The 12,292-nt window shown below is 37.7% G+C and overlaps 1 protein-coding gene across 5 annotated transcripts in view; it reads left to right on the forward strand.

The window, feature by feature from the left end:
- The window catches only part of Tfpi (tissue factor pathway inhibitor), a 44,004-nt gene that overhangs the window by 13,599 nt on the left and 18,113 nt on the right, over nt 1–12,292 (forward strand). For all 5 annotated transcript variants that reach the window (XM_028762888.1, XM_028762889.1, XM_028762891.1 and 2 more), the window contains exons 3-5: nt 4,441–4,551; nt 8,733–8,930; nt 10,344–10,382. In XM_028762888.1, the coding sequence (XP_028618721.1) occupies nt 4,443–4,551; nt 8,733–8,930; nt 10,344–10,382 (346 nt within the window). In that variant the 5' untranslated portion in view covers nt 4,441–4,442. The remainder of the gene's footprint in view (nt 1–4,440; nt 4,552–8,732; nt 8,931–10,343; nt 10,383–12,292) is intronic.

Here is a 12,292-nt window from a genome sequence, read left to right on the forward strand (position 1 = left end):
TCTCTCTCTCTCTCTCTCTCTCTCTCTCTCTCTCTCTCTCTCTCTCTCTTTAATTGTATGTGCATTGGTGTTTGCTTGCACATACCTTCTTAGCACACAGATGTGTGTCTGTGTCAGGTCCCCTGTAACTGGAGTTACAGACAGTTGTGTGCTGCCATGTGGGTTCTGGGAACCAACCCCAGGTCCTCTAGAAGAGCACCCAGTGTTCTTATCCATTGAGCCATCTTTCCAGCCTCGTGACATATTATCTTTGTCTGTTCATATGACAAAGGCACCCATATATATCAGAAAGTATGAGTCTTTCAACCTTGCTTTTCCATATGATTGCTTTAGCTGTGGTAAATAGCAAGAATCTCCACATGAATTTTAAGATTTCCTTGTCAATGTTGACAAAAAAAATCTACCTAGGGATTGTATAGAGGTTACATGAAATATGTAGGTTACATTGAGGAATATTGTCAATAGTAAAATTTTTGTTCTGGGGACAGATGGGTATATTTTTAACCAAATTAGGTCTTGAATTCATATCTATTTTTACTAGGTTAAATATACATCCCTGAATAATAGCTCAGACACTGGCAGGCCTCCCACCTTCTCTCACTCTGCTGTCTGGTAAAATGGATTTAGATGGAAGGAAGTGGATAATATATAGGAACATGAATCAAAAGAATGTCAACTCCCCCCTACATTCTTGGCACTCCTTATTACATGTGACAGTCAGGGATGCTGGTTTTGTGGGGATTTCTGAGTATTTATCATGTAATATTCTGAGAGAAAGTTTCTTCAATGAAACAGAACATTTAAAAACGTATATACACAATACATATCATTCCTATTTACATATGCAGAGTATTATGGTATATACATATGTAACAGCATATGCAAGTTGTAGATAGAAACATGCTGATTTGTTTTATGGTGAGTTATTTCTGGAGAGGGAAAGTCATGGGGGTGAAGAAGGAAGAGACTAGGACTCTACATGCATTTTTTTTTTTATAAAAAAACCAATTTTCAGGTATTTCTGTCATAATTTTAAATATGTATGATAATAAACATAGCTATAGCTTCAGTGAGGTTATTTTTTGACAACCTCTGTCATAATAAGACTAAATAACACACTGAGCTTGAGATCAAGGGTGTTGCTAAATAGCTGGCTGTAGTTGAGGTCACAGTAGTGGAATGGGTATATTTAATGTTCTTTCAAGCTCTTAAAGATGATAGCAACAACTATGGACACTGAGAGGTGTTGTGTCTTCAGGAGCTTGTAAAGATCTGCTTCTATGAGGCCCTGTGATATACATATGGATTTTATTGTCTGATGGTTGACACTCAGATCGTGTCATTGATTCCAATAACAAGTCTCACGACTGAAACACAGGAAGATTTTTATCTCTGAGTCCTCTGGCCCTCAGTGTGATCACAAAAATATTCATCTTGGTGATAGATATTCAAACTGTTAACATTGTCTTTTTCGAGACTATATCGTTTTGGGAAAAGCAGAACATCATGGGGATTTGATGGAATAAAACCATCCAGTTCACCTAAAGCAAGAAACCAAGGACATATTGGTAAACTATGTATCTGATGATGGGTTGATTTACAAAATAATCCCATCCTTCTAGGGACTATACATTTATTCTCTATGCCAACAAACAGATACTCTTATTTTAAGCCTGGCCATGTTTGTTTTGGGCCACAGAGATGACTAAGCTGTTAAGAGCCACTGATGCCCTCTCAGAGGATCAGAGTTTGTCTTCCAGCATCCATATCAGGCTGCTTACAACTCCCTGTAACTCTAGCTCCACGAGCTCCCCCACCCTCTTCTGCCACTCTCACCCCACCTTGCGACTACAGACACAGACACATATGTGATCATAAGAAAGACCAGTCATGGTTTGGATATTGCCTTTGCTTATGCCAGGTCCCTTCCAGCTTTAGGATCATCAGGTTTGGAGTTCATGAAATCCATTCAGGCCGCCAGGATGCTCCATTTGAAAGGAACTCTCACAAAAGGCTCCGCGTTTTACAAATTGAAATTGCCAGCGTTATTTACTAGCTGTTTGAACCTGGTGTATAAAGAAAGTAGCCAAACTATGTTGATGGGCCAGAATCCAGGAATGGTGAGGATCATATTCTATGCTGTGTGGAGGAGAAATAAAAAGGGAGAGGCTGTACCGAGACAGAGAAAAAGCAATTAGTGATACCTGATGGCGCTCAGTCTCTTGCTTCTAGTTGTTTCTGAGATTAATATAAATCAACCCTTCTGGGCCTAGGTAGCTCCACATTTTCTGGAATGTGGTTAGTGACATTTTGATCTAATTCCTCTAAGCTGGTTTTGACTAGTTGGAACCAAGCAAAGACTAAATGACTAAATGAGCAATGTTTTAAGCTGCAGCTTTTAAATAGGATAACTTGATAGATTTAGAGTCTCTATTCTTGAGTTTTTAGCAGGCATCCTACCTAAGCTGGCATTCTGAACCAGACAGACAAAAATTCGACTTCACAGTAAATTCAAAATACAGCTGCAATGGACTTCCCATGGAACCTAATAGTTTCTGAAAGCATTTGAAAAAATAAAGTAAAACCTAGACGTTTAGTAGAAATACTCTTTATAATCACTTGTGTGTATCAGATTCTCATAATGACATGGGGTATGTTGTACGAGTTATAAATGTGTAACATTGCCGGTGACTAAAATTCAGCTGTGTCCTAGCATTTTCAATGGGTCACGAGAAACGCTATGATATAGTTTATCAGTGATTTTATTGATGCCGAACATGAAACAGAACTTATTACTTTACTATGAATGTATTTGAAGCCACCCATGCCTTTTTGTTTATTTATTTTCTATTTGTCAGTATTCTGATTTGGCAGTTTCTCGACTCCAGAATTATGACAGAGATCTCTATATCTTAAAAATTATGCACTCTTAGTTATTCTGTTATAGAAGTAAAAATCAAGACAATTACATATACAATATAACCTCAGGCATTTGAAGAGGTAGTTGTAGATTGTGTGTTTGCTCTCACTCCGAGCTTCAGTGTCCCACGGTCACCGTTTCCTTTCCCCTTTGAGTGCAAAGGGGAAGTCGTTTTTTTGTTTTTTTTTTCTGTCATTTACTTTTTAAAGCTACATGTTTTCCTACTTCTTTTCCTTTTAAGATCCAGATCTTTAAATCATTTGGAAACAGGAAATGTCTCACTTCCTATGGGAATCCATTTCTCTCGGGGTGCAAAAGCGTTGGCTCATCACTTCTCTGTCTTTAAGACAGACAACTCCACAAACCAGGGAAAGGCAACTTGAGGAGCCAAAGAGAGGGAGAGGCTGGGGTGAAAGACGAGTCTATTGTGTGCAGCTACTGTATGCTTATCTCCCAGAAAACCTGGTTCGGAAATGAGTTCTCAAACAATAGCACAAGAGACAAGGAAGGATTTGTGAAAACGCTTCCTTCTGAAGGACGGACTAAAACAGGAGGAAAGAGGAAGACCAAGTTAAGAGTTGCCTTAAGAATGTGAACAACATCAACAACAGCAAAAAGCTGGAAAGTAAAATGAGAGTTCTAAGAAAGCAAATTGCTGAATGTCAGGGAAAGTGCAACCTGTTTAAACCCAAGCCAGTTTAAAAAAAATATTAATATAATAAGTATAGTAAGGAGGTATTTTATTATTTTAGTATATATACACACATATACATATATACATATATACATATATACATATATACATATATACATACACACACACACACACACACACACACACACACACATATATATATATATATATATAAATCTTTTTTTACAGTCCAGTTGTTATCCCCCTCCAGGTCTGCCCTCCAATAGTTCCTCATCCCATTCCTCCTCTGCCCCCGCTCCATCTTTAAGAGAATACCCTTCCAGACCTCCCCACTTCCTGGGGCCTGAATTCCCTCAAGGGTTATGTGCATCTTCTCTCACTGGGGCCAGACTAGAGGCAATCCTCTGCTGTCTATGTGTCGGAGGCCTCGTTCCAGCTAGTGTATGCTGCCTGGCCAAACCAGTCTTTTTATTCATTAATTTCAAGTTGCATTTAAAGCATCAAGCCAGAATTCTGTCATATCCTCCCCACCAGTATTTAAATTTAGATTCCACATATGAGAGATTGTGCCAACTCATATTAACCTGTGTTTACACATCTCTCAACCATTTCCCCCTTCACCTTGTATTTTCAAGGCTAAAAGATGACCTCCTGTTGAATACTATTAAATGTTCAGACGTATTGTAACCGTAAATGCGTCAAGTACATATTTTAAAGGTGAGCTTTAGAATGTGTTGACAGCAGCATGTGAGAATGTATTAAATGTGGTGTATTAAATTTAATCAGAAGTTTATGAGATTCCTGCTAGCCTACAGATGCATCCACACTGATTACTTATTAGGCATGTTTGTGTTCTGTATTTCAGAAATGACTTACAAAATGAAGAAAGAACATGCCTTTTGGGCAACTGTGTGTCTGTTGCTTGGTGTTGTTCCTGAGCTTCTTCATGCTCAGTCTGAGGAAGCTGATGATACAGGTAAAATATTGCAAAGATTGATTTGTTTTAGCTTGTCAAAACTCTCAACTTAGTATAAAATTCATTGAGCCAGAATTTTATTTTTAAAATTTTTGTTTTATTATTTTATGTACATGTGTGTTTTGCCTGCATCCATGACTGTGAACCATGAATATGCAGTGTCCCCAGAAGACAGAAGACAGCACTCAGTCTCTTGAAACTGGAGCTATAGCCTGTTACAACCCAGTATTTGATAAAGGACACAATTTTAATATTCAAAATTAAAAATTTTTGTGCTGGGTTCTCTGGAAGAGCAGCAAGTGCTCTTAACTGCTGTATTGAGTATGTTAGTTTTTAGATTATCCAAAATCAAGTCACTTCAGCAAGAGAGACATCTTATGTATCCAGTAAGGCTCAGAACTAGCTCTGAAATATTGCAAGAAGTGAAGATCTGAAGGAGATTCTTGCTAACATGATGTTATCTTTGAGCTAGGAGAAATAAAGAAAAGGGAAAGAACTATAACCTGAGCACCAGCCACCCTCTTCTTCTTACCAATATTTTCAGAATAACAGTGTCTGAGTTGAGACTAAAGTAGAGGTCTGGCTGAGCAAGACATCAAAGGGACTGATGTGGGTGCGAATTCCAATTTCCTGAAGTGTGAGATAAGAATATTAATAATGAAAAAAAGTATGTAGATTTATATATTTTCCCCAAAGTAACACTTTGTCTAAAACTGTTGATAGAACTCAAGTTATTGGTAATGGGAAATATTAACAACTTGACAGCCTCAAATTATATTGTAGTTCTGACATTTTTTTTTTAATATTTATTTATTTATTTTATTGATGAGTACATTGTAGCTGTCTTCAGACACACCAGAAGAGGGCATCCAATCTCATTACGGATGGTTGTGAGCCACCATGTGGTTGCTGGGATTTGAACTCAGGACCTCTGGAAGAGCAGTCTGTGTTCTTAACCGCTGAGCCATCTCTCCAGCCCCCGTAGTTCTGACATTTTTTAGAGTCTCATACATACATTCTCATCTTTAGTGGGTTTGTCCAGTGTATTCCCAGTAGCAAAGGATGGGTAAATCCATCCTCTGAGCCTGACACGGTAGTGGATGGAAGGGAGGGAATAATGGCGGCCGAGAGGAGAGTCTTAAATTCTCACAGCTTCATGGAGGGTTCTCAACTCCATGGTCCAGGTTGATCTTACACTCACAATCTTTTGCTTTAGCCTCAAAGGGCTAGGATCAGAGACTGGAGTCCTACAGCTAGCTATGGCTTGATTTAGTATTGAAGATTTGACTGGGGTCCTACAGCTAGCTATGGCTTGATTTAGTATTGTAGATTTGAAGTTCTTTTGATCAATTAGTTGCACAGTCTTATCTAGGCTTGTTTTATTTCTGTTTAATTACCTCTGTGTACCCAGAGGCACACATCATATGGACCCTCAGAGAGTCAGTTACCTGTTGGCCCTAGATTCACAAACATTCTCCAGGCAAGTGGTGTTCTAACAGTCAGGCATCCCACGACTTTGAGAGTTCCATATTTTACTGAGCTTTTTATTTGACATCCCAAGACACAGGGAAGGAAACCAGATTGTTTCCCTTAGACTAGGAGACACAAAATATAAACATCCAATTACAAATATTTAAATATCAATTATAATTCTATTTTCTGATTACATCAGATCAGATTCTTGTTATATTATTCTGCAAATTTTCTAGTTTCCTGGGTACAAAGGGATATTCCTTATTTTTTTAAAGCATTATCCTCAACTCTTCCAAGTGTAAGAAAAATTATCCTTATTCCTTCCCTGAGGTATTCTGCTGTTCACTCTTTAGTAAACTCCTCAATAAATGATTATATTATTGTAATTATTATAAATTAGTGATTGCAAGCTTCATGAAAGGGGTCTGTTACCTGTTATATTGTTGTATCTTCAATAACAACCCAGTACTTGATAGATATGTATTCAGGACACAATTTTAATACTTAAAAAGGTAATCCCAATAAATGAAAACCAAGATAGGCATACACCTTTCCTAGAGTGGATGGCTGTCTATGTCAGAAATTAGCCTGAGCTCTCTTTGTTGTCAGGAACATCCTGCTTAGGTGAGAGTAGTAACAAGCTCAGTGCATAGAATATAATGATATAAAACGATGATAACTACATTAATATGGAAATCCTAAAGAATAAACTAATAACGAAGTAAAAAGTTGACAGTTTTTTTCTTTAAGCAGTTGTTATGAATGTGGCACCATATTTTCATAAAAATGATTTCTAACTTTATAAAGCAAATTTTAGAATGCTATTAAGTAGAAATTACATTATTAAATTGAATTATCTAATCCAAATACCGTCTTGGGAATCTCGATCATACAGGTTTGTGAGAACCTTCTCTTTACTATTGTGGATTATACCTGGTATAATGGCATTCGAGGGTCAGTCCAATCATTTGCTGGTATAAGTCTGAGCAACTTGATCACATCTGCATCCCAAAGAACAGCTGCAAAAGCAATGAGCTGCTTTTGCTTTTTGTTTTTTTTTTTTTTTTTTGAGACAGGGTTTCTCTGTGTAGCCCTGGCTGTCCTGGAACTCGCTCTGTAGACCAGGCTGGCCTCAGAGATCTGCCTGCCTCTGACTCCTGAGTGCTTGGATTAAAGGTACCTGGCATCACTACTGAGTGATCATTAGATGATTTTAAAACAAAGTTCCATGAGATTGTAATTACTCAGAAGAAAATTTGCCCGTTATTATTGTACTACTTCAACAGCTTTGAAGAAACAAAACAACTCTTTTGTAGTACACTCTCCCCCTCTTGTGGCAAAATTATTAAATATCAGCAGGTTGAACTTGGGTTCTGTGTCTTCCTGAACACACACATACACACACAGACATACATACACACACAGACATACACACACACACACACACACACACACACACACAATTTCAGTAAGCATATGATTTATTTTTCATAAATCAGCCAGAGAGCAGAAAGACAAAGTCTGTGCTCAGCTTTCCTTCCAGTATACTGTGTAGCTCCCAGCCCAGAGCAGACAACTACAGTGGACAGGTCTTCCCAGTCAATGGAACCTAATCAGCGTTTCCCCACCCATACCCCAGGCCTGCTCAGACGCCATCTCTCAGGTGACTCTTCATTCAGTCAACTTGACGACTGACATCAGCCACCACAGATGTCTAACTGTGATTTTCCTAGTCCTATAAATGATTGGGGCTAAGGAGACAGTAATGAACTTGTCTTTTAAGATCAGAATCTGAGTTTTATTCCAGAACATATGTAAAAAAAAAAAAAAAAACTGAACCTTGATGGCGCATGTTTGTAAGTCCAGTAGTGGGACACCAGAGGAAGGCAGATTCCTGGGGCCGGGGTGTCCCCAGAACAAGCCAGCCTGCCTAGCCTAACTTTGGAGTTCCAAGGTAATGATTGATAGATAGTAACTGAAGAGAGACAGTCAGGGGTGTGTGAACCCCTCTACTTACGCATAGCTGCAAGCATGTACGCAAACAAGCAAATAGTAAAAAAGGAAGACATAAATGGAAACATTCCAATTTCTTTGTTAGAATCTTAACTTTATTCAAATGTGGCTAGAAGATATTAATTTAATATTTAACTATAATAATAAATTGCAAGTGGAAGAAGACAGTTGAAAGTAGCCTAGATAAAATATACACATATTTTTCAAAAATTCACATTTTAAAATTTTAGGGAATTAAAAAAATGAATTTATTACTAGATTATCATCTATCTACAATTTATACTTTGTTTTAAAATAATTTTTATATGAGAACATTGAAGTGATGTCCATTCATGTTTTAGTATTTAAAATAATTTTATGGTGAATGAACCAACCAATGTTTTACAATTGTGCAGATAGCGTGTAACTTAACGGAGCATTGCTGCCCTCTAGAGGACAAATTAGTTTATGCCATTTAAAGCTCCAAGTGCCTTCTTTACAGATCATATATAAATTATCAAATACGTGGAACATAATATGCTCGCTCACTCAGGTCGTTACTTCCGCTGAACTCATAATCACATGCTTTTCAGTTTTATTTTTTCTTATTTAAAAATTGATGATGAAAGGTGTATATTTGACAAAACAACAGCAAGGACATTATCATACTGTTGGGAGAGAGCTACACAGGTGATGTTTTAAAATTTACCTTGTAGATTCTGAGCTACGGCCAATGAAACCGCTGCATACATTTTGTGCAATGAGGGCGGAAGATGGTCCATGCAAAGCAATGATAAGAAGTTATTTTTTCAATATGTATACTCATCAATGTGAGGAATTTATATATGGTGGTTGTGAAGGAAACGAGAACCGATTTGATACCCTGGAAGAGTGTAAGGAAACATGCATACCAGGTAAGTTTCTGGGAAGCCTGCGACACAGGAGCCGGTATGGTTATGAGGTCTAAGTGCAGAGTCAGTAATTTTAGAAGAACATTGTGATTTCCCAAGAAAGCCTGTTGTTTACATTTCTAGGTTTCAAGCCCACTGTTGTTTCTTGATTTCTTCCTCTCAGTTATCATAAAATCATGAAGCTTCATTTATTATCTTCTCTGTAGTGAGATGGAAAGAAGCCCATAAATCCACCGAAGAGTTTCGTAGGTACAGTGAAATTAATGCAGCGTACCTACCTGGGAGCTGGGTGGGCAGGAAACAATTGTTTTTCCTATAGACTTCGCAGCACTTTTTTTTTTTTTTTGATTTTTCGAGACAGGATTTCTCTGTATAGCCCGGGCTGTCCTGGAACTCACTCTGTAGACCAGGCTGGCCTCGAACTCAGAAATCCACCTGCCTCTGCCTCCCAAGTGCTGGGATTAAAGGCGTGCGCCACCACCGCCCGGCCTTTTTTTTTTATTTTTTATTTTTTTATTTATTTTATTTTTTGGCATCACTTTTATAAACAGCATGCTCTTCCAACACTTTTCTCTGAAGATAGTGAATCAGAGAACTGACCGTTAGGCTCCAAAGACAAATGTCTTAACCTATATAAATTTCTATTATTTGAGTAAGCTTAGTGCTTGTAAGACTTACCTAAAAATGAGTTATTTATATTGGAATTTTGTGATACTACAAAAAAACACCAAAATTTTAGCCCTTCTGTGTAAACTTTACCTGGTATAGCTTTGGTGTTGAATTCATGGCTGAAAGACTATAAAGCATATAATGTGTTATTAAACTTTATTGGTATTTTTACTTTTAGTCACATCATAATTTTATAATATTTTAACAATGATTACCAATCTTATAATTTGTAATTCTACCTGATGTCAATGCACAGAAGAGGAGTTACAGGCAATGCAATATTATGCATTCCAAGAGACGCATGGAAAAGTTTTAAAAGGTTTCAACAAAAATATTAAGATATATATTTGAAGGAATAGATATATCTAGCCTCACTTAATACAATACAGTGAATTGAAATGTGATACAACATCCTGTTACTATGTATAATTCTACATTTTTATATATCAGTTAAAATAAGTTTAAAAAAAGGAAGCGGGACCTGGAGATTCAGTTCAGTGGTAGACTTTTTGCGTAGCATTTATAAGGCTCTGTATTTGATATACACTAACACAACAAATAATAACAATACTAAAATAAAAAACCAAAAATGACTGGCTATAATAATCTCTCTATAAAACTTGATTCATTAAGACATGCTGCATGAGGATAATGTTAACGGGATTATGTAATTGTTCTAGTTGAAGATCAAGTTCATAATATTACATTGTCAATGATGGCCACTAATTCACATACTTCCTTTTGCAGGTTATAAAAAGAAAACTATAAAGACAGCATCTGGAGCAGGTAAACACTCACTTACATGTAAATTAGTGGCATTTATCTAAGATGGTTCTTATATACCTCTGTTGGGGGTTGGCTTTAAATCTACGTGGCATCAGAGGTAATGTTTTCTTAACTGGATACATTGAAAACTTAGACATCACAGACACTGTTCATTGGGAAGGCTCCATGGGCCATGAACATTGCATCACAGTCTCTAGAGCATCAGTTCTCAATCTGTGTGTGGGTCATGACCCCTACAGAGAGATCAAATGACCCTTTCACAGGAGCTGCATATCAGATATCAAACACCAGATATTTACATTACAATTCATAACAGTAGCAAAGTTATAGTTATGAAGTAGCAATGAAATAATTTACGGTTGGAGGTCTCCACAGTATGAGGAACTGTATTAAAGGGTCACAGCATTAGGAAGATGAGAACCACTGCCCTAGAGCCACATGGACTCCTTTAAGAACATGCAGATGATGATTTAGTCCTTGATTGTGTCATTCTTCATTTGCTAAGCCATTGTTAATCTCAGCACTGTGTAACTTTAGTAAATGTCATCGGAAAGATGTATGCTCTTGAGTTGCTAACAGCTCTGTATGCAGAAGTGAGTATGGATAAGTCAACAATAATTGCCTCCATCCTTATTTAGTGTGCACACATTCTTTTGAATAAAGAATTATCTTTGCTAGAGCTAACTCTTTCAAAGGACTTATTATAATAATAGTATCATTGTGTTAAGAAAACCAAGCTCCATTTTCTTTTTTTCTGCCTGTTTTCAGTTTTGTGTTTATAGTCCAGTCTTGCAGTACTGGCTTCATTGGCAGAGTTCAAGGATGTGCCAAATCACCAGGTTCAACTTGCTTTAAATAGAGGCCTAGAAATAGATTTAGTCCAGTTACCACTCATGATATTTGAACCGAATAGAAAAATATCCAAAAGATCAAGCTGTTTAACTCAAAGTCCTGAAAATCCTGAAAAAAAATCAAGTCATTTAAAAGAAGTGAAGATGCAGAATCTAGGTACACTTGAATTTTACACGTTTTAACCCACTCCTCTGGAAGCAGTTGAAACTATCTTTGACTAATTGGAAATCTTCAGACCTAACTTAACAGAATTCAATTTAAAAATGCCTAAAATAGCCGGGTGGTGGTGCCATTAAGCCTTTAATCCCAGCACTTGGGAGACAGAGGTGGAGTTCGAGCCAGCCTGTTTTTGTTTTTTAACAAAATCTCAGTCGATCTTACCAATGAAGGCTTGGGAGCCAGATGTCGGGTGAAAGCCTGCTAGGTCAGAGAGGCAGAGAAAGCACCCAGCTGAGCTTCCTCCTCAGCAGATGTTCCAGAAGGAATGCCCTTTTCTCTCACGGAAAAAAATCTCCCTCAAACTGAATGTCCCGCCCTTCTATCTACTTCCGTTGTTTCACTCTATCCATCCTCCCGACTCCCACTTACTCTCTATGTTTTTTTCAATACTGTCTTTACTTCCTGACGACTGGTTGCTTGCTCTGCCTCTTAATGTATGGTTGACTTTATTTAATCCTGTTTACCATATTCAAGCATAGCAGGAAGAAGGGATTGCCCACCCAGGCTGTCCCCACCCCAGCCTGCTCCGGCAAGATGGTGGCATGGATGTCTTCACTAGTCCAGGGCTCCTAACGGAGATTTCAGCCTGATCAGCTAGAGGTGGGCCAAACCACTTGACCAATTTACTCTTTTTCTTGGGACCTTTTCTGTTGACGATTGCGCCTTTTCTTCAGATGTTTCACTTGTCCCGTGCTCTCCAGCTTTCTTAGTTGGATGCTTTTATTCTCCTGGAAAGATAAAAACAAAACTCTACCCCAGCCCTAACTCTGGGGGTTTCTTTTTTTGGCCCATTATATCCTTCCCAGGGCAAAGTGTTTTTGGTAACAGAAAAAGTATTA

The sequence above is a fragment of the Grammomys surdaster genome, unplaced genomic scaffold (genome assembly GCF_004785775.1).
Source record: "Grammomys surdaster isolate TR1022 unplaced genomic scaffold, NIH_TR_1.0 136, whole genome shotgun sequence".
NCBI lineage: Eukaryota > Metazoa > Chordata > Mammalia > Rodentia > Muridae > Grammomys > Grammomys surdaster.